General features: G+C 34.6%; 1 protein-coding gene across 1 annotated transcript; it reads left to right on the top strand.

Moving 5' to 3' along the window:
* The first annotated feature begins 3,099 nt into the window (after window positions 1–3,099).
* LOC127830962 (cysteine-rich venom protein tigrin-like) lies at window positions 3,100–20,110 on the top strand. The gene is made up of 11 exons (XM_052355914.1): window positions 3,100–3,295; window positions 3,408–3,451; window positions 10,296–10,389; window positions 11,420–11,496; window positions 12,385–12,475; window positions 14,066–14,208; window positions 16,648–16,733; window positions 17,779–17,861; window positions 17,986–18,090; window positions 19,422–19,541; window positions 19,674–20,110. Exons 1-11 carry the CDS (start codon window positions 3,109–3,111, stop codon window positions 19,793–19,795), a joined length of 1,152 nt encoding a protein of 383 aa, XP_052211874.1. The 5' UTR covers window positions 3,100–3,108; the 3' UTR covers window positions 19,796–20,110.
* Window positions 20,111–22,061: the final 1,951 nt, after the last annotated feature.

The following is a 22,061-nucleotide window of genomic DNA, read 5'->3' on the forward strand; positions in this document are numbered from 1 at the left end:
CATGAAGATCGGACTATAAATGTGGCCTCTAGAGTGTTAACAAGATTGTACTAAAGCCATAAAATGAAAAATGCCCCTCCCCTTGGCAGCCATGTTTTTCAAGCAAACGTAACCATTTTCGAATTCATCCAAGATATCAAAAAGACAAATCTTCTGACCATATTTCATGAAGATTAGAACAATAAATCTGGCCTCTAGAGTGTGAACAAGGTTTTGCAAAAGCCATATAGCCTTTTAAGGAAAAATGCCCCGCCCCCTGGTGGCCATGTTTTTGAAGAAACCAAAACCATTTTTAAACTCATCCAAGATATCATTGGGACAAATCTTCTTACCAAGTTTCATGAAGATCGAAAAATAAATGTGGCCTCTAGAGTGTTAACAAGGTTTTACTAAAGCCATATAAGGAAAAATGCCCCGCCCCCTGGCGGCTATGTTTTTCAACCGAAGGGCATCATTTTTTTAACTCGTGCAAGATATTATTGGGATGAATCTTCTGACCAAGTTTCATAAAGATTGAACAATCCATGTGGCCTCTAGAGTGTTAACAAGATTTTACTATAGCCATTTATAGCCATATAAGGAAAAATGCCCCGCCCCATGGTAGCCATGTTTTTCAAGCAAAGGTTGCCATTTTCAAACTCATCCAATACATAATTGGGGCAAATCTTCTTACCAAGTTTCATGGAGATCGAAAAATAAATGTGGTATCTAGAGCGTTAAGTAAAATCTTGTGTGAAGGTGTGTTCTTCCTATTCTGAATATTTCATCTACGCTGTCGGTTTACGACAAGGTGAAGTAATGTCACCTCTTTTGTTTTCATTATTTGTTGAAGATTTAGAGCTTTACTTGCAGTATGACATTAACGTAGGCTTAAGTATTGATGATATTATTGTGATTTTGTTGTTGTTCGCCGATAATATGGCTATTATAGGTAAAACCCATGAAGAAACTCAGAGGCATTTAGATCTTTTGTTTTCATATTGTTGCACATGGGGTCTAACTGTAAATATCACAAAAACTAAAATAATGATTTTCCAAAAACGCGGGGCGTTATTAGCAAACGAAATATGGACATCCAATCAATCGAAGTTGTTGATGATTTTAATTATCTAGGGCCGGTTTTTATTACACAGGGAGCTTTTGCAAAAACATTGAATATGTCACTGGAAAGGCCTTAAAAGTTTTGAATGTTCTTTTCTGCAAATGTAACGACTTTGACCTCTTGCCCAAAACTTTATGTCAACTATTTGATGCATTTGTAACACCAATACTTAACTTTTTTTGTGAAGTTTGGGGATATACGAAATCAAAAGAACTAGAAAGAATCCATCTTAAATTTTGGAAAAGATTATTAAGAGTAAGAAGCAATACGTGTTCTGCTGCAGTATATTGTGAACTGGGCAGATATCCACTGTATATCTACAGATACATCAGAATAATTAAATATTGGTTTAAAATTAAAGACAGTGATAATATTATATTAAGTGTAGTTTATCACGAGGCTCTTAAAGACTGTATTAGTGAAAGAGAAATTTGGTAACCAATGTAAAAAATCTCCTTAATAATTATGGATTTGCATACGTGTTTGAAAATAACCAGTCTGTTAACAACAAGAAACAGTTCTCAGTGAATTTATATGCATACCGTAGTCATAGATTGTTTTAAACAAGATTGGTTGCACACACTGGAAAGTCCAGTTTTATTATTGTACAAAGAATTTAAAATATCGTTTGAATATGAACAATATTTAGATGTCTTACCTAAAAGTGTCAGATTTTACTTCTGTGGATTAAGAATTTCAAGTCATCCAGTAAGAATTCAAATGGGTAGGTTTAGTAATAATCGCATAGCTAGGGAAGATATTGTGCTTGTTATTACTCACGTGACATTGAAGACGAATACCATTTGATGTTAATATGACCTTGTTATAGCGATGTTAGAAAAAAATACATACAAACATATTATTTCAAGCGACCATCAGTATATTAATTTCTGAGCCTAATGCAAACATGCTCTAAAGAAGTTATTAAGCTAGCTGTTTTTGTGAAAGAAGCTCTTTTAATTAGGAAGTCTATATTGAATGTTGTTCAGACTACGAATACGTCCAACTGAATTGTTATGTTAAACGGATTTGATTGTGTGCTTATTTATTCAATTGTTTTGTGTAATTGTATTTATATAATAAAATATACCTTATACAAATAGCACCAGCTGAATTTTATGTTCCGCGGGTTTGATTTTGATTTTGTATCTGTTTATTTGTTTATTTTAATTGTTTGTGTAATTATAATTATAGCCATATTAGGAAAAATGCCCCGCCCCTTGGCAGCCATGTTTTTCAAGCAAACGTAAGCATTTTCAAACTCGTCCAAGATATCATTGAGACCAATCTTTTGACCAAATTTCATGAAGATTGGAAAAAAAGTGGCCTCTAGAGAGTTAACGAGGCAAATGTTGACGCCGCACAACGGACAACGGACGACGGAAAAATGGCGATCACAAAAGCTCACCATGAGCACGTTGTACTCAGGTGAGCTAAAAAGGAAGTCGAATCAGAGTATTAAATAAGAACGTTGATAAAGTCTAAATGACTTGTTAAAAAATGTCCTTAATAGTGTAGATGATTAATCTATTATATGAATAATCAAATATTGTATTGATTATTTCGGATATGAAATGACTTCACTTATTTATTCTAATTTTACTGATATATTTGCTCTCGATGCTTTTTCTTAAGTTCTATGTTATTGCTTTTTTTAACAAAATATACAGTACCACATTTTGCAACAAACGATTCAAATATAAATAACATGCGTTTCATTAAAAACAGAAAAATTCATTACAAATGACTCAAACAGTGTCACTTATTATGAGTAATCTTATTATTTCTTAAGACTGTTCTCGCGTTCAATGTTATCTGTTAAATATTCATTTCAGACATTGAACAGTTCATCAGTGTGTAGCCTAACAACGGTTTAGATGTCTGTCCATTGATAGTTAATCCACGCACTTTGTTAGCTATTCATAAGCTCCATGATATGGAAACACAAAGATTACACGGCCAGAATGATTAACATGTAGTTCCTTTTATTAAAGCTGTCATTTTAAATGTCCTTACCGAAAATTAATTATGACAGTTGTTGTAACAATGACAACAAAATCAACAATGAAAGTAAACAGTATCGTTGGAGGTATTATGATGCGTTCACCAGACTCGGGACATACGCAGTGGTTAGTGTAGAGGACGACAGGATGAAGACAATTACTGGACTGACAATCTTTATTCTAATCGCAGGTACATGTACAAACAGTAGCAAAAACAAGTGTTGATTAAACGATACAGATTAGTGAAATCAATACCAATATGTTATTTACATGACGCCTAATGCAGTTTTACCTCTCGACAGGTTCGACGGGTTCGAAAGGGGAGCGACATGGACGCAGTCTTCAAGTAAGTAAAAAAATGCAGTGGGCAATGCGGTTGTGTGTTGTGCATGGGTATATCATGGACCTGTTTGATACATTATCGTATTAAATGACAAATGTGACGGACTTGGTATATCACATATTGATAACGACACTTATTTTATATTAAGACAGGAAAATCCAGAAGCATTAGTTAGAGCACATTATTGTATGTACGATTCTTTTTTTAAAGAAAAGTTTGTAATTGCCTAAAAGGGGTAACCAAAGATGAGCAGGACGCAGGACTTTGCTATTTTGCTCTGAATGATTCCCTTCTTATTATTACGCTTCACCGATTCGCGAGCGAATCGCACTAACTTAATGATAAATAGCTCAAAGTTTTTATCGACGTAGTTACATGTATCTCAACATAGCTTTATCCAACAATTCAATATCAATCTTCTCATTCCGATATATGAACAATATTAAATGTTTGGCAGTAAACAAATCATTTCTTAAGGTCTGGATTTATCTGACATCGAGAGGAGGCGGAAAACTACAACGGGCGAGGCATGGTATGGTATTGCGCAAGGGGGTTAGAGGGTTAGGGTTAGTGTTAGTGTTAGGGGTCGGGTTAGGGTTTGGGTTAGCCTAAACCCAACCCTAACCCTAACCCGACCCCTAACCCGAACCCTTACCCTAACCCTTTTTTGGGGTTATCACCCCTGACCATGCCTCGCCCGTTGTAGGTTTTCCGCCTCCCGACATCGAGTTGATTAAAATAAAACCCTAATATGTATCAATGTAAATGTTTGCATAAAGCACATATCTTTTCTTTTTTTCTTCATATTATCAGATTAATCAACTCGTGTTTTTGAGGCACTGTTTTAAATATAATATTGGTATTAATCCTGGCCGTTAAGCACGCGCGCCCGGATGTATTCAAATTTCATGGATAATTTTACTGTGTTTAGGTTTTATATGGTGTGTTTTTTTTCAACATATTTCGTATTATTTTAATAATCGAGCAATGTAGTGCGATTGAGCGAAGATTAATTCCTCCAAAAATGTACAGAAAGAAACATACATTCTCAACCCATTTAAAAACGTGAAAACCTATAAAAAATTGTGGCATGGTGGAGTTTTAAAAAGCATTTTGATTAGTTTTTCCTATGTGACGAGACGATTTCCACCCAATTAAATCGCTAACGGCATCAAACGATTGCGTACAACATACATTAGATGCGGCATGCACAAAATATTGGCTTCTTGCTGACGTAGTAGATAATTTTGCATTTTTGCAAAAGAGATGGAGCCAATGCTAAGGAGACGGCGCTAATGATGGGAGGTGGCGCCAATGCAGGATGTATCAATTTACAGTTGTATCGCAATACATTATCACATGACGTACATTCGATAGATAATGTTATTTTTTATATTAAATTTAGTTTTCAACTTAGATACGAAGGCCCAAATCTTTACAGAACATAAACACATTCAATAATCATAAGATGTAGCTGGGTTATTTTTTTAATTTATAAGTGATCAACTCCATAAAAAAAGTCACCAACATGATTAAAACATATTGTACGATATATACCAATAACGTTATGTTCAACATTATCAAAATAACTCATCGACATCAATAATTGTATGCAGTATGATACTTAACGAAATAAATAAAAGATCATACTTCTTGAAACAATTATTTGTGTCCCTTAATCCAAATGCTTAATTTACTTAAATGCAAAGGTCAGCTAATCCTAATTAGGCGCCACCTCCTTAGCATTGGCGCCATCTCTTTTTAAAAAATGCAAATGTATCTATTAGATCGGCTAGAAGCCGATGTTTTTGTGCACGCATTAACTTGTACATGTTTAAAGCAATCGTTTTATGTAATGAGCGATTTAATCGGCTGAGAATTTGCTCGTCACAAAGGCAAAAAAGCTTTTACGAGTTCTACCATGCCACAACTTATAAAGATCCTCACGTTTCCAAATGGTTTATGATTGTACGTTTCTGTACATCTTTAGATGAATTTATAATCGCTGAATCGCATTTCATTGGCCTATTAAAAAAAAGCGAAATATGCTTTTTTTTTTAACCTAATCACCCTGTAAAATTACCCGTTAAATTTCAAAGCATCCAGGCCTGAGCGCCCTTTAAAGTAGCATTGGCTCAATTATTAATGCATCTCAAAAAAAGAGGTGGCGCGCGTGATTAACGGCCGTGTTAATGTAAGGAGAAAGTATGGGAAACTCGACAGTGGCAGGGAAAATAAATATGCACGTCAAGTTCAATCAAAGAACTGACAGTACTGGTGTGACGATGCTTTTGAAGAGGATAGATATAAAACATCAATTTTGGTCTATCTATATCACCACAATTTTGTATGTTGATACGAACATTTGGGTACGATAAAAAAAATTGGGTACGAAAATTTTGGGTACGAAAAAAAATTTGGTACGAAAAAAATTTGCGTACGAAACATTTTTGGTACGAAAAAATGTTTAGGGGTACGGGGAAGTAGTACCCGTGGGTAACTTGACCCATTGAGCGAAACTGGGAGGCGGGTCACATTCTTGTTCATTAAGTATGGCAATACCTTCATGATGATTCTCGAAAGTAGGTATGAGCACATAGCCGGACGATGTGAGCTCAATCGTATGAGCACTTGACTATCCGAGTTCGCCCACGAACATATGGATAAGTTAACTAATAGCGAAATGACCTTATACATGTATATGCTGAAATATAACAATCGAACGAAATATCAAACATGGTATGTACACTTAGGTGGTTGTGTAATTTCTGTTAGAATATCGTATTCAATATGTAAATTTTAAATGATTGTGCCCGCACTTGAGTTTGTTGCCTTGTTTGAGTCTATACGCGCCTAGGCTGCACCCAGTCTGTGTATTTGTGTTTTTCCAAGGTAATGAGTTAACTCCGCGCTGAGGCTGCATAATGTTGGGACCCGGAGTGTGTCCAGCACTCCTACCTAATAAGATTAGATTGACGACAGTTGGGACGAATTTTGAATGATAGCTGCAATGTCCAGCTATTTGTTTTGTACTGAAATACTTTTTAATTTTTTATATGGTCAAATGCTGCGGGGGGATGAGATTATCCGGAAAAAAACACCTGTCCGGAAAGGTGACCACAAAATAGACAAAATATAACATTGCGCCGGGAGCGGGAATCGAACCGGTGTCGTAAAGGTGAAAAAGCGAACGTCTTAACCACTGCGCTAGCGGGACGAGCAATTACGCAAAAGATTGTTGTTATATCTATATATATCATAGCAGTGCAGCGTTTACAATTTGCAGGTTCGAAATTGTTCGCATTCTTTAGTTTTGTGATCACGTAAAAAGTTAATATTACATGGTTTTATTCGCAATTTATTTACTAAATCGATAACAAATATCAAACAAAATAGAGAAAATATATAGTTATTTCATTGGTCCATAAAAATAAAATGGATGTAAAATTACTAATTTTAAATTAACGTTCTGTTACACTTATTGAATCTGTTTCCCCAGGATATGCTGTTCTATTAATATTTACCTTTATCAACACGAACGACAACTCTGCTAGGAGAATGTTATCAATGAAAATCAACGAGCAATCTCCTACGCAGTGGCGAATGCCAAGGGAAGTAACTGAAAAATCGAGTTATCTCAATCGGACTGGCTCGGTCTTTTACATAGGTCCCGATTGTGAAGAATTTTTTTACTGGTTATCAAACCTTAGACGACGCTGTTCCAGCATCGTCAAAAAGTGGGATCAAAAAATAATTCGCTATGTCGAATTAAGGAAACGATTGTGAATATACGAGAAGTATATGTTGTGTTAAAAACAGTATTTAGTCGAATGATATCTCGGAAAAAAGTCATGAATTTCCGTTCAAAACAATTGTCAAAGTGTCGGGCCGTTTTTCTTTATGGTTGAACTTTTGAACAATCAAGAAAAGACATAATTCGTCTAAATATTATAAAACATGTTACGAAAATTGCTCTATGAATACATTTATAGATTACGAAAATGGTTCGGGGTGTTGAAAAAAATGGCCGCAGATATCCATATAAATAATGTCCGTTATAAAACCTTGTGAAATAGGTACAGTTTTTATAGCGATAATTAAAACAAAACATGAATATAACATTAGTTCTTTATCTAATAATGATATTTAAGTGATGTTTTTATAATGTGTTGAATGCTTTTATTAATGGTATTTTAATGTTAACAATTGAAACTCCAGAGTTATCAGCATGAAATTATTTACACTATGATCATTTACTTTAAGCTAGTGACGAACTGGTATGCACTTCGACAAACACATTACAATTATAAACTGCAATGAAAACTCGGCTTGCCGCCTTGGAACTGTCCGTGAAGATTAGAGTTTTTCAGTATTAGACCATTGTGTACACACCGGTCTTACTGACAATAACGTAGTGACGTCACCATCTATGTATATAAATGTATAAGACCCGTTTATTGGCACCATGTAAAGTAGCCCGAAGCTATTCATTCAAATAGAACAACAGCTTTATTGACAATATTAAATCTTCATAAAACTTGTGGAAAACATTTTCTCGGGTAATATCTCGACTTAGTTAAGAAATTACGTCTGGTAGAACATAATTGCAGAAAATAATAGTTTTCCTTTAGAAAGTTTTGAACATTTCGTTTTATGCAAAGGTAAGCTCAAGATTTGCGCCTTTATTTGGACATGATGTTTTCAATTCTTATATCATCTTCAATATCTATATTTTTATTCTGCACTTAAAACGTTGATTGTACATTTGTTTCAACATTGCCACAGCGCAGTCAGCACAGTGTTCATTTAAATTCAGTCGAAGGTGTCCTAGTTGCAATTCTTAATCCATGTATGTCTAGCGTCTAGAAAAAAGGCATTGGCAAACAGCGTACACCCAGATGAGACGCCGCATCATTCGGCGTCTCTACAGGGTCTGCGTTGTTTGCCGAAAGGAATTTCTTTAAGAAATATTCTAAATACAGAAATACATATACTAGTCATCCCTAATTATGGAAATAAGGTGATCTAATTTAGAAGGATGGGAGAGTCCACTAGGCATAAATGGGTTAAATTTCACACCTACACAAGTTATTTAATGGAAACGTTGACAAGACTTTGGTATCGATTCCATCGCCTCAATTTATATACACACACGATGATTTTGTTTGTATGTTGACAGCGTTTTCCCCTTACACTTTAAGAGTTGTTTTCTGAACTTGTAAATGACTGTTTGCATTGTTTAAAAGCTGTTATATATACCTAAAACTTGATGTTATTTTGTTGTTAATGTATTCTAACTCTTTTTGTCGTATTTGTATGGCTTCAGTAATCCCGAAATAGTATTTACAAACCACTCGTCTCTTGTTATTTTAAAGTCATAAACGCAAGTATTATATTCCAAAAGTTAAAAAGTTCTCAATATAATTTCAGATTTATCATTTGTTCCACGAATGCTTTTTGAGATAGGTGCACACAATGCTAGTAAACCATTATGTTTCATATCTACTTTGATGCCTTACTTTTATATGCTATCTCGTAATAAGTTCTCTTTGTTTCATTTGCTCGGCCATGTAACATACTGAATGTGTAGTTTTGCCTATTGAGTAGGTGGCTTTTCATGTTAGTTAAGTTATGTTGAATTACTTCACGGATGAAAACTAACAACATTGTTCAATACAAATAAGCGAATTTTCTTGTTTTAATTAGTTCAATGATGCTGGAAAATGAAGAGTACTCGGAAAGATAAATTCGTATCCCATCGTGTGGGTTTTAGTAAAAAGATGTGTAGTAAATAACATCTGGGTATCCCATCGTGTGGGTTTAGAAAGAAGATTTGTAGTAAATAACATCTGGTTAGTAAGAAGATGTGTAGTAAATAACATCTGGTTAGTAAGAAGATGTGTAGTAAATAACATCTGGTTAGTAAGAAGATGTGTAGTAAATAACATCTGGTTAGTAAGAAGATGTGTAGTAAATAACATCTGGTTAGTAAGAAGATGTGTAGTAAATAACATCTGGTTAGTAAGAAGATGTGTAGTAAATAACATCTGGTTAGTAAGAAGATGTGTAGTAAATAACATCTGGTTAGTAAAAAGATGTGTAGTAAATAACATCTGGTTAGTAAGAAGATGTGTAGTAAATAACATATGGTTAGTAAGAAGATGTGTAGTAAATAACATCTGGTTAGCAAGCGTTGGAATCATTCAATGTTTGAAAGTTTTAACATGCGACATTTTCGATTTCTAAGATAACATCTTTATTTTCGCCTGGAATAAAATAGAACAATCACAACAATCATCTTTCTACCACATTTTAGTTCATTTTACACAAAAAAGGTACAAAACATCTTAACAACTTTTTTTATAAATATTAAGTTTAAGTACTCATGAAGTAATTATTAATACGTCAAACGTCATGCAACATATACTTTCACGAATAACTCAGAATCGTTGCGATAAAATTTGAGTAATTCTTCCAAATGAGGGCGTACAGGTGAGATACATATATAGAAACAATTATTTACAGCCCTCTCGTGTTGTTATATATCAAGCACGTATAAAAGATTGGCAAGCCCCGCCGTTATTATATTCACGTGATGAGTTAAACAACAAAAGGTCAGCAGGCTGTTATTCAGTAGATATTGGTTGGGCATTATGCGTACAGTATATTGATATTTAACAAACATTTATTATATGATGCCTTCATATGTTGTTGTACACAACTATCACTTTATGGAACGTAATGATGCCTTCATGTGTCTTTTTATACAAAACTAATAACTTAGTATAACAGACCGTACCTCAAAGCATGTAATAAAATACATACATAAAAATATCATCCTTTTAAGGTCAACAACAACAGATGTCTTGATAAATTTGCAGCCATTCCGGGACACACCATGTGCCTTCCATACTCAGGACATACTCCACTGAATGAGTCGCGTAAGTTGTGTGGGTGTAAGATAGAATGCGGATTGCATGTACAATTGTTCATTCCATGTAACCTTTGGAAATCACGCTGTTTACTTAGTAACTGTTTTTAATTACAAGGACAGCGTTTTATCTCTATAAGCGAAGCTCAGTGTAGCCAAACAAACACAAACTCTTCGTACAATAAAAGACCAAAAAGTAATTAATGAATATTACATGTGATGTATGTTTCTGTAGATGTTAAATGTCAGGTGACTTTTACAAAACGGAAGGGACCAAATGAAAATATCATCGGGAAATTCTGCATAAAAGCATTAGAAATTAAGCTTTCAATAAGCTGTGCATTTACTTTCAAAGAGCATTTTCTACTCTTACTTGTAAGTTTACCAAATATCGTTAACAACAGTTTATGGCGTTTGGTTATGAATTGCTTTTGACAATAACGCAAGGCCGAGCCACTATTTTGACTATGAAACTGCTTACAAGTTATTTTAATTAAAAGCAAGAATGAGTTTCTAAAATAAGGTGTTCGACTTAATAAAATAAATTGAATATAATGTAAATGTCTTGTTTACGGGGAGAAATGACAGTAAGAAATTGAGTATGTAACACTATAATTGAGAATGTAAACCAATAATTAAGCTTGTGACACTAGTATTCAGTATATGACACTAGCATGGGGTGTATGACAATGTTATATAGAATGTTTCACTAGTATTTATCATTTGAAACTAGTAAGTGTGTGTCACTGTGTTCTCTTGAGAAAGCCTTCAGTAATGACAACTCAGGTGACCAAAGCAGAGCCTCTCTTGTCCCCTAGTATTAAGTATAGCCGATTGGAAGATGACAGCATGCAGAAACTGACGACTGTTCCGTAAGTCTGGGAAAATAAATGTTTCAATACAAATTTTCTTTTTTAGTGTATGATCCAATGCTGATCCGTTAATATGTGCGATTAAACAGACCATGCCCCATGTTATCAACGTTTGCAATAGCATCGTTTGTTAGCGCCACAAAAGTAAGCAGTGATTGTTTCTTCCAGAACGAGAAAACATAACCAGCATACACAACCGACTGCGTGGTAATGTTAGTCCAACATCTGCCGACATGCTGAAAATGGTAAGGTCGTCTGCTTATCAGCGGTGTATATTGCAATGTATTTTTGAGCCGTGTTCTAAGAATACTGGGCTTAATGCTTTTGCGTAAAGTGTCGTCCCAGATTAGCCTGTGCAGTCCGCACAGGCTAATCAGGGACGACACTTTCCGAGTTTATGGTATTTCTAGTTTCAAGGAAGTCCCTCCTTACCGAAAATCAAGTTTAGGCGGAAAGTGTCATCCCTGATTAGCCTGTGCGGACTGCACAGGCTAAAATCTGGGATGACACTTTACGCACATGCATTAAGCCCAGTATTCTCAGAACACGACCCAATATTTCGAGACTTTTGGTATGTCTTATATCATAATGACTGGTATGTATTCTGTAATTTGTTGCCTGATGTATGTTTTGTATTCAATTGCCGGTCCTGTTGTTGAGTTTGTGATTCTGACTTCTGTAAATAGAGGATATTTGTTGAATTCGATGGAATATCGATTGTATTTCACGAGTGATCATATAATAATATAAAATTATGTTTTTTTTACGACCAAGAGTGAAATAAAATCGGTATTCCATCGATTCCAACAAATTTTATTTTCATTTTATGCTTGTTTCACTGCTTATTTACATAACAAAGGAGTTTATCTGGATACGTTCGCTGGATTTATGACGTCATTTCGTCGAAAATATGACGTCATTTCACAGTTAAACAGTGAAAAAATATCGTTATTTTTCACTGTTTAAAAAGTGAAATACCAGTTTTATGTCACTGATATTTCCCTATCAACCACCGGAAAGCATGAAATAAAGGTGTTTTTCTCACCTTTGTAATGTTTGAGTCCTGGCTTCTGGTGTGTATTCTAGTTTGATTGATCTGCTAGGTACTGGTTTCATTACTAATTTTGTTTTAGGCTTACTCGAAGGATCTTGAGACAGAAGCGCAGATATGGGCTGAACAGTGTATACAAGGTCACGACTCAAACGATCATCGATTTCAACCAGGTAAAGTTTCAACACAATTTTCACAACGAAAATACTCTGTTTTAAACAATTTATTTCATGCTTACAACAGGCCCGTTACGTTCTATCATTTATTATATATTTCATGGTATGTATATTATGTCGAATTGCGTGTTATTATAAATCAAGAATACACTTGGGATCCTAACACGCTCAACTGAGAAACTGTAGCCCAGTGGTTTAATACTCGAGACTCTTGTTTTGGGCGATTTTTTTGACGGGGAATAATTTAAACCTATTTCTCTATGTCAGTCTATATAAAATATTCCACACATGAGACGGGCGTAGTAATACTTAGTTTAGGGCCGCTATTAGATGTTACATACAACAATTACAGCTATGGGGTTTATTCATCTGAAGAAAAACATTTTGAACTTATTTAACTTATAAAGACAAAATAATCATTGTGAGACATAGGATTTTGCTATTTTTTTATAAATTGACAAAGTTAGGACGATTTTTTGCAGGAAAAAAATCTGATGATATATTCTAAATATTTTAGACATGGGCATTGTTGTAGGAAATATTTTACAAGTTATGTTGCTGTATTTTCATATTTAAAAATGTGACGGGCGGCTTGGTAAGCTTTGACTACTGGGTATTCTTCGAAGAAATTGTTTAGGTTATGATGCCATAAACCAAAGAAAGCTTTTGAGTTTGAGGCGTCAGAAAAGAAGATTGTTAAATGTTTTCGCTATATAAATAAAACTGATGACCCCATAGGCATGACAACTTTTGAACGCCAGATATATGATTTGAAAAACTAGGTAGAGAACGATGTTCCAGAGGAAAAAATAATTTAGCCTTGTTCTGAGAAAACTAGGCTTAATGCATGTGCGTAAAATGTCGTCCCAGATTAGCATGTGCAGTCCGCACAGGCTAATCAGGGACGACACTTTCCGCCTAAACTTGATTTTCGGTAAGGAATGACTTCATTGAAACTAAAAATACCATCAAAGCGGAAAGTGTCGTCCCTATTAAGCCTGTGCGGATTGCACAGGCTAATCTGGGACGACACTTTACGCACATGCATTAAGCTCAGTTTTCTCAGAACGCGGCTCATATATAGTTTTCAATTATTACATATACGGAAAAGAAGTTACCAACTTATATAAATTGATACACGTGTTTTTTTTAAATACGCATGTAAGGAGAAACTGTAGTACACGTGCTTGGTCTTTTGTACATGTTTCATTTCATATTTTTTTCAAAATTAATTTAAATAGTTTACTTTTTCCGAATCTGTAAATTCTACCCTTTCATACTAAATATTTGTTATATAAGTTTCACTTACCTTAAATATATGTGTTTTGTTGTATGTTTCCTACTTATATATAGTTTTCGCTTTTGTTATGACGGTTATTGTTTTACATATTTCAATAATACACACTAGTATGAGCTTTCATGTCACATTTGCATCATTATCCTTTACTAACGTTTGGATGAATTATTTCCAGAAATACTTCTTGAAGAAAAAACATACCGTTTGCCTTACTGAATCAAATATTTTGGTCCTGTTGATAAAAGTATTGTAAATGTTTGGTACATTTTTTCGGCTCTCTGTTGTGACAGGTATGTTTGTGGTGGGTCAGAATCTAGCGGTCAACGGTGCTGAGATGTCCTGGTCGGAGGTCATCCAACTCTGGTATGACGAGGTCAAGGACTTCACGTACGACGGCCAGAACGAATTTGGGCGTGTGGGCCACTATACACAGGTTAGAAAGCTCTTTTGTTAATAATCTATATTTTGTTGGACAAAATATTGATTCACAATTACATAAAAAAGTCGTATACGAAATTTATTTAAACACATTATATCAAGGAGTATGCTTTATAATGAGATAAACCATACGGCACAGAAAATAAAACGCTCTACCATTTGAATGTTTACCGTTCGCGTGACACATTCGCTCATAAATCTGGGCAAAACTATAACACCATACAACCAGATATAGCATGATTTGCTTGTATCAAGAAAATACCAGTTACGTAGAAACAGACGCAGTGTATGGGAACAATATGTCTTGTGAACAAATACAAAACATGATACATTTGTATTTTGATTTGAGAACTTTATAATTCAATGTGCGCACGTGTATTCATAGCAGTAGCTTATATATCTATCACAAGAACGTGTATTATGTTTCATGGTTAAGCGTTCCTCTATAGTATAAAACTGTCCAATATTGTTTTGTAACCGAAATAACGCAGACGACGAGATTGTCTATTTCCAGCAGACACACTTTCTGGACCGATTGTTACTATGGGCTTAGAGTCATAACAGGGACAGATATGTTCCAATGGCCATGCGAAAAATACAGCCAAAATTTACAAATTTATGAATTGTTTAGATTAACAACTATTAAACCATTTAATTTCATTAAAATGCATCTCGGATAATACAAGTAATGCAATGCATTCATTTACTGCCTTCATATTGTGCTCCCAATAAGACACATTCTTCAACAAATGATTGGAAAAAAACACAATGCGTATAGGTTACATTACACTAAATCATTGTAGAGTCATAACAGGGACAGATCTGTTCCAATGGCCATGCGAAAAATACAGCCAAAATTTACAAATTCATGAATTGTTTAGATTAACAACTATTAAACCATTTAATTTCATTAAAATGCATCTCGGATAATACAAGTAATGCAATGCATTCATTTACTGCCTTCATATTGTGCTCCCAATAAGACACATTCTTCAACAAATGATTGGAAAAAAACAACAATGCGTATAGGTTACATTACACTAGATCATTGTAGAGTCATAACAGGGACAGATCTGTTCCAATGGCCATGCGAAAAATACAGCCAAAATTTACAAATTCATGAATTGTTTAGATTAACAACTATTAAACCATTTAATTTCATTAAAATGCATCTCGGATAATACAAGTAATGCAATGCATTCATTTACTGCCTTCATATTGTGCTCCCAATAAGACACATTCTTCAACAAATGATTGGAAAAAAAACACAATGCGTATAGGTTACATTACACTAAATCAGTGTAGAGTCATAACAGGGACAGATCTGTTCCAATGGCCATGCGAAAAATACAGCCAAAATTTACAAATTCATGAATTGTTTAGATTAACAACTATTAAACCATTTAATTTCATTAAAATGCATCTCGGATAATACAAGTAATGCAATGCATTCATTTACTGCCTTCATATTGTGCTCCCAATAAGACACATTCTTCAACAAATGATTGGAAAAAAACAACAACGCGTATAGGTTACATTACACTAAATCATTGTGTATCCCTCCGTGGTCCATTCGAAAGTAGTGCCTATTACTTAAGAGTTCCTTTTCTCTTGTTGAATAAAAGCCATTTAACAATGTGAGACATGTCTTTTGTGGATATTTGTAATATCCTGTATGTGTCTGGAGTACTTTGATGCCTTGGATTGGTAGCTAACTGAAAAGATGAACTTTTGGGGGTGTCTTTTCTATTGTGTGGGGCATTTGTCGAAATTAGGCTTGCAAAACAGGTTTTCTACGGTGGGTGCATTCAACAGCAATTTACTTTCTTAGAAGTTGCGAGACGGTATATTTTTGAATGCAATTATTGGAAGAGGACACGTCCATCTTTAAAATGATACCGGGTTCGGAAAAATTGATACGTCGGAAAGACAAGAAAAATGCGTTGAAAGTTGTCAGTTTTATAATGGGACCCTATGGGAATCCGAATTAGTGTAATATAACCTATATGGGTTAGCGGAAATGTATTATGGTCATTTCGATATTGTATTTCATTGATATACTGTGGAATCCGATTTAAATAGGTACATTGGTACGTTTGTTTTTATATTTTTTGCATGCGCATAATGGACAGTAGCAAGTAAATGTATTAGTACTTGAGACAAAATTAACATGCATGTAAAGTTATGCGAACATTAAACTAATAAAATTTTAATTTCAATTTATGCGTTGTATAGTAAAAAAGCCTGCCTGTTTGCAGCGTGTTGCGTTCATTGTAGAGAATGACATTTAGAAAGGAATCTAATTAAAAAAGAGTGCAACCTCTAAGCTTCGAACACATGCATTACGCGGTACATCTAGAGTACATCAACTGCATGTATATATCTGAAAAAGCAATTACAAACATTATCTGATATCGCACGTTTACCTCTGCAGGTTGTGTGGGCCCAGACCGCTCTGGTCGGGTGCGGGGCTGCGAGATGCGGGTCCAAGTACCACTACGTGTGCAACTATGGGCCCAGGTAGGAATACTCTAGGCACTTATTCAGTGTAACCAGCGATTTGTAACATGATTAGTCATACCATACATCCATCGATCATTAACTTATGTATGGAAAAGGACAAACACGAACACAAACATAATTCGAAAAAGTTGGCATCAGTATTTTTCTTACAATAACTACATTTGTATTTAATACAAACTTATACATGTCCCAATGGCCAGTTTATCCAATCATATAATATATAGAGACTATATGGTTGGTAATTGTTGATATCATGTGATACCAGACGAGGCTGATATGGCGTAATACATTTCTAGGCTTGCTGAGAGATTCCAATTGTGTAACCTTTGAAGCTAAGTTTTATTTACGCTTGCCAGGGTCGGATCAAGTTTTGTAACATACCTTTTGCTATTAGCCGGCGCATATTTCAAGCCGGTGCCTGTATTCTTTGACCTTAACATCTGCCTATAATGACAATAACATCACAATAACTAAGCGGCTGTTTTATACAGGAACCTAGTTTAGAAGTATGCACTACATTGGTTTAATGGACCAATATCTGCATTTTACTAACGTTTCTACTGACTATGTGCAGAAACGGTGGGACGGTGAAGTTTGTCGCCGTGGATCGTTTTTTTTTCTTTCTAAAAATAAGCATCAAAATTATTGAAACGAATGTCTGAGTTGTACTTTAGAATTTAGGTTTCGTAAGAATGAAAGAATACAACTTTAAAACTAAAAGAATTCAACTAAAACGAGCCGATATATTCTCCTATGATTCGGTGCCGTTTCATGTATTAGCCGGTTATGAACTACTTTTTCTGGTTATGCGTTTTTGGTTAAACGCCGCGAAAATAAGTTAATAAATGCGTCTATGAACGAACGAAAGGGCGAATATGGCGACACCGTATCTTCTACCTCGTTTTTATTAGCGTATTTTTCTTGCACTCTGACCACAGGTGAAAATCTCAATTAACTGGGTACCATAGAAATGTCTCATTCCTGATCAACTCGTAGTGTAAGTTACCATTTCTCGTGTAGACTTTATATTGTCTACTTACAGCGGTAACAACGGCGCCCTCGGTAAGCCGTACCAGAAAGGACCTGCCTGTAGTAACTGTAATAGCTGCACCTCCAATCTCTGTGGTGAGCAGTAAATAAAGAAAGATTATTATTCCTTGATGTGTTTTTTTTCATTTTGAACTAATCAACATTATGATAAAGCGACATAAAAAGCTGTGTCATTAATACTAGGCAATATTACATGCAGATTGTGGCGGGAAGGTGTGTCTCAATGGCGGCCAACTCAACGTGACGACGTGTCAGTGCACATGCAACAACAAGGTTCATCAGTATGCTTCGGACGACTGCAAGTGTAATATGCGTTTTAAATTATTGACTAAAATGCCACAAACTTTTGTAAAATTGCATTAAACCGCTCATAGACAATGGTTTCTTCAGATAACTAATATATAATGCAGTTAAAATGATCGTTGTAAGTTGTATAGTATCCTTTTCGACGTTGTCAGTTAGTGTTCATTGTAATTGTCCGATTGCTGTTGTTATCCGATTCCAATTACCAATACCGTTATGTCCGGCTCTACCCAGTAAACTGAAATCAGAGCGGTTGAATAAATCTTAACCCATTTATGCCTAGCGTCCTGAAAAAAGGCCTTGGAAAACAGCGTAGACTCAGATGAGACGCCGCATGATGCGGCGTCTCATCTGTGTCTGCGCTGTTTGCTTAAAGGAATTTTTCTAAGAAATATTCTAAAAATAGAAATAAATATACCAGACATCCCTAATTTTGGAAAAGAATTGATCCAATTTAGAAGGATGGGAGAGTCCACTCGGCATAAATGGGTTAAACTATCGAGCGCAACTAAATTTGATTAAAACTTGGTACAATCTCATATTGTCTCTTAATTTTCGATTACATAATTATGGTAGTACTTGTAGGTTTCTTAAAGGGATCTTTTCACGTTTTGGTAAATTGACAAAATTGAAGAAAATTGTATCAGATTCGCAACTTTTCGTTTTAGTTATGATATTTGTGAGGAAACAGTAATACTGAACATTTACCGTTGTCTAATATTGCTATTATATGCATCTTTTGACGATTTAAAAACCTGAAAATTATAAAGCGTTGCAACGCGAAACGATTGAATAATTTTGAGAGTTCTGTTGTTGTCGTTTAATTTTGTGAAACTACGAAGATTGCTTATATAAAGTAAAAAATACATCATGCATACATACTTGGCAGGATGGCCGAGCGGTCTAATTCGTTTTTACTCCAGGACTCCGGGGTCACTGGTTCGAGTCCTGATGCGGTCTTCTTGTTTTTCCTTTTTTAAATTTTATTCTTGATTTTTTTACTGCAGCTTTTTAGATCCAATGTTTACATTTATCAATATAAAGCATTTAATGACAAACTTCAAAACATGCCAAAATCTGTGAAAAGGTCCCTTTAAGTTTGGGATACGAAACAAACAAAATATGTTTTAGTGTTCAAAACTTCAAGCTATTACGGTAAAAGCATCCTCGTAGCCTTCCATTTTCGTTTTCTCTATACGTTTGGAACTTCTTAGACCATGTATTAATGCAGAATTGTATGGGTATGCCCATTTGTCAATAATTTAACTTGCTTTTGATATCTCTCATATAAAGTTTTCTATACACATAGCTTGTGTTATGTGTGTATTTCAGTATACTGTGTAGATAAGGGAGACAACCCCTTGTGCGGGAGGACGCCTTTCGACAAGCCATCTTGTCCATCCAACCCTTTCGCAAGCTACAACTGTCCGAAGCTCTGTGATATTTGTCCGTGTAAGTAAACGTGTAAAACGTATCTTAATTTTCGTTGTGAATTGTTGTCAGTACATGAGCTCATAACGTATTATAATGAGCAAATACGGACTTCAAATATGTCTTCAATCCGATCTCGTTGCTCTTGTATAGACGCCGGTGCAAACTACACGGAGGGCACGGTGGCGCTCCCAGAGCCAGATAACTCTCTGGCAGTTCGGGCCTCGGCGACCTTAACGTCCCTAGTGCTGTGTCTCCTAGCCGTCCGCCAGTAACCACACATCAGTACAGTGAGCGTTCAGACGCTAAATTCGTACCTTAATTTAGTATAGCTTAATACAAGAACGATCGATGAGTTATGTTTGGGGAATGAAAACATTTGTGCGTCGGTATATATATGATTTTTTTAATTTGATGTTTGTGTATAAGTAATGCTGATTGGAAAACGCCAAATACATAAAACATATAGCAATTTCAAATAAAATAAATAAGTATTTTACATGTTAATGTAATTAGTCAATGGTATAAGCATTTTCATATAATTATGTACAATATATATGCAGGTGTTCATCATAAATTATTATATAATACATGGTAGTCAGTCTTTAATAAATTTCCACCCAGATGATCAATAAAACAACACAGAATTAGCATTTAGCTTATATTACAGGTATGCAAAAGAATTGGTAAAATAACCTTTTGCATTTCATATGTATCAAAATAAACATCTTGTTCAGTTTCATCTCACCAATAGTATGATTGAACACGTGTAAGTGTACGCGTGATAACAATTGAACGACGGTACTTTTTAAGATTTTGACTTATTCTGAATATAATCCTTGGCAGATATAATGGAACATTACAGGCCACTGTTGTGTATCATGGGTTTTCCAAAACATTTCTGCGATCAGATCAAATATTAACACTTAGATGTTGTACAGAAACATATTGCACATTCAAATAAATGCTGAATACAAATCAAAAGTTGGTTTTGATGTAAAAGAACAACAGCGTAAAGCAAATTAACCGTCAAACATTAAACTTACATACGAAGGTAAAATAATCATCTTCGTCATTAAATCATATTTTTTCATATGTTACTAATACGTGTTTCGTCAGTTGAACTGTGTATGAGCACATTTTTTATTACTTCTGCAATTAATATACATGTTTAATAAAAAAAATAGTGATAAAAACGCTTTGAGAAGTTACTTTTAGGTAATCCCAAATCAGTATTCCTTTTCAGAGAATTGTTCACAGATTGCCACTATTTCAATTTTCCAACCTGTTGTCTCATATTTAAAAAGAAAAGAACATCGAGATGTATAACCCTAATTACATATACCAAAGTAAACATTAATTTATGTGTAATCATCATTTGACATTTGTAAAATCACAAAAAATTACAAACACCATGAAAGCATTGAATACTTTGAAGTGTTTCTGCTGTTGTTCCATAGAATTAAACACGTTGCTCGAATATTATGTCAGGTACTAGTATCAGGATATTCGTTTAAACGGAAAATCGTGAATACAGGCGCATATTGGTTCCGTTGTTGTTTTCACAAACCGGACATTCGTTCCTACGTTCTTTTGAAAACCCGGACAATTGTTCTTTCATTATTTTGAGAGGTCGGGCATTTGTTTCTACGTTATTTTGACAGCCCGGACATTCGCACATACATTATATCGACTACCCGGACATAAGTTCCTACAAATAAATCCAATACTAAACAACATATTTTGTGCCGATATTGGATTATAATAAGCTATAAGTAGCCGACAATTCAATTTTCCTAACTTGCTTACTGTCAGCCGATTCTAAGTGTGACATGATTTAGGAAATTAAACAGTAAGGTGATAGCTTTTTTATGCAAAATATGCTGGTTCAAGACATATTCGTGTTTTTAATAAGATTTTAACAAAGTCATTTTGCATATAGGAAGTTTTGTTAAATAAACACATTAAGATATACTATTATATATGAAAAAACACTGTGATAAACGTTGCTGTTATTTCATACCATTTCTTTTCTTCTCTCTGCACATATTACAGAGGCCTTTCAAGATATTCTCAGTCTTAGTGAAGGATGTTGGCAGGTGTCATCTCAAATCACATGCTTTAAGTAGCTGACATAGTATTATGTAAAAAAAGTTCAGTATTATCGCTTTTCTTAAATTAACTGATATATTTACATCAGCAACTTGCACTTTTAACGCCGAATTTTTCGATCGTATTTCGCATGCGCACTTGCATATTTTACGGGTCTTGCAAATGTTAAGCTACACCGCTCGTCAAGCACGATTTTCGTCTCGTGAAAATTCATCATGTCAGTCTTAATTATAAACTATTTTTAAACTGCATATAAAGATTCAAAATTTTCTTCAAAACTTTAGAGCTTTGAAAAAACAGTTTTGATATTGGCTAAGAAGTTATAAAAAACTATCTTTGACTAGTGTACGCATTTTTCTTAATGATGTTACCAAAATCAATTCATCATTTTAATTAGACAAATGGATAAAAACAGAAATTCGTTTGGTG

Source organism: Dreissena polymorpha, chromosome 1, assembly GCF_020536995.1.
Source record: "Dreissena polymorpha isolate Duluth1 chromosome 1, UMN_Dpol_1.0, whole genome shotgun sequence".
In the NCBI taxonomy this organism is placed as follows: Eukaryota; Metazoa; Mollusca; class Bivalvia; order Myida; family Dreissenidae; genus Dreissena; species Dreissena polymorpha.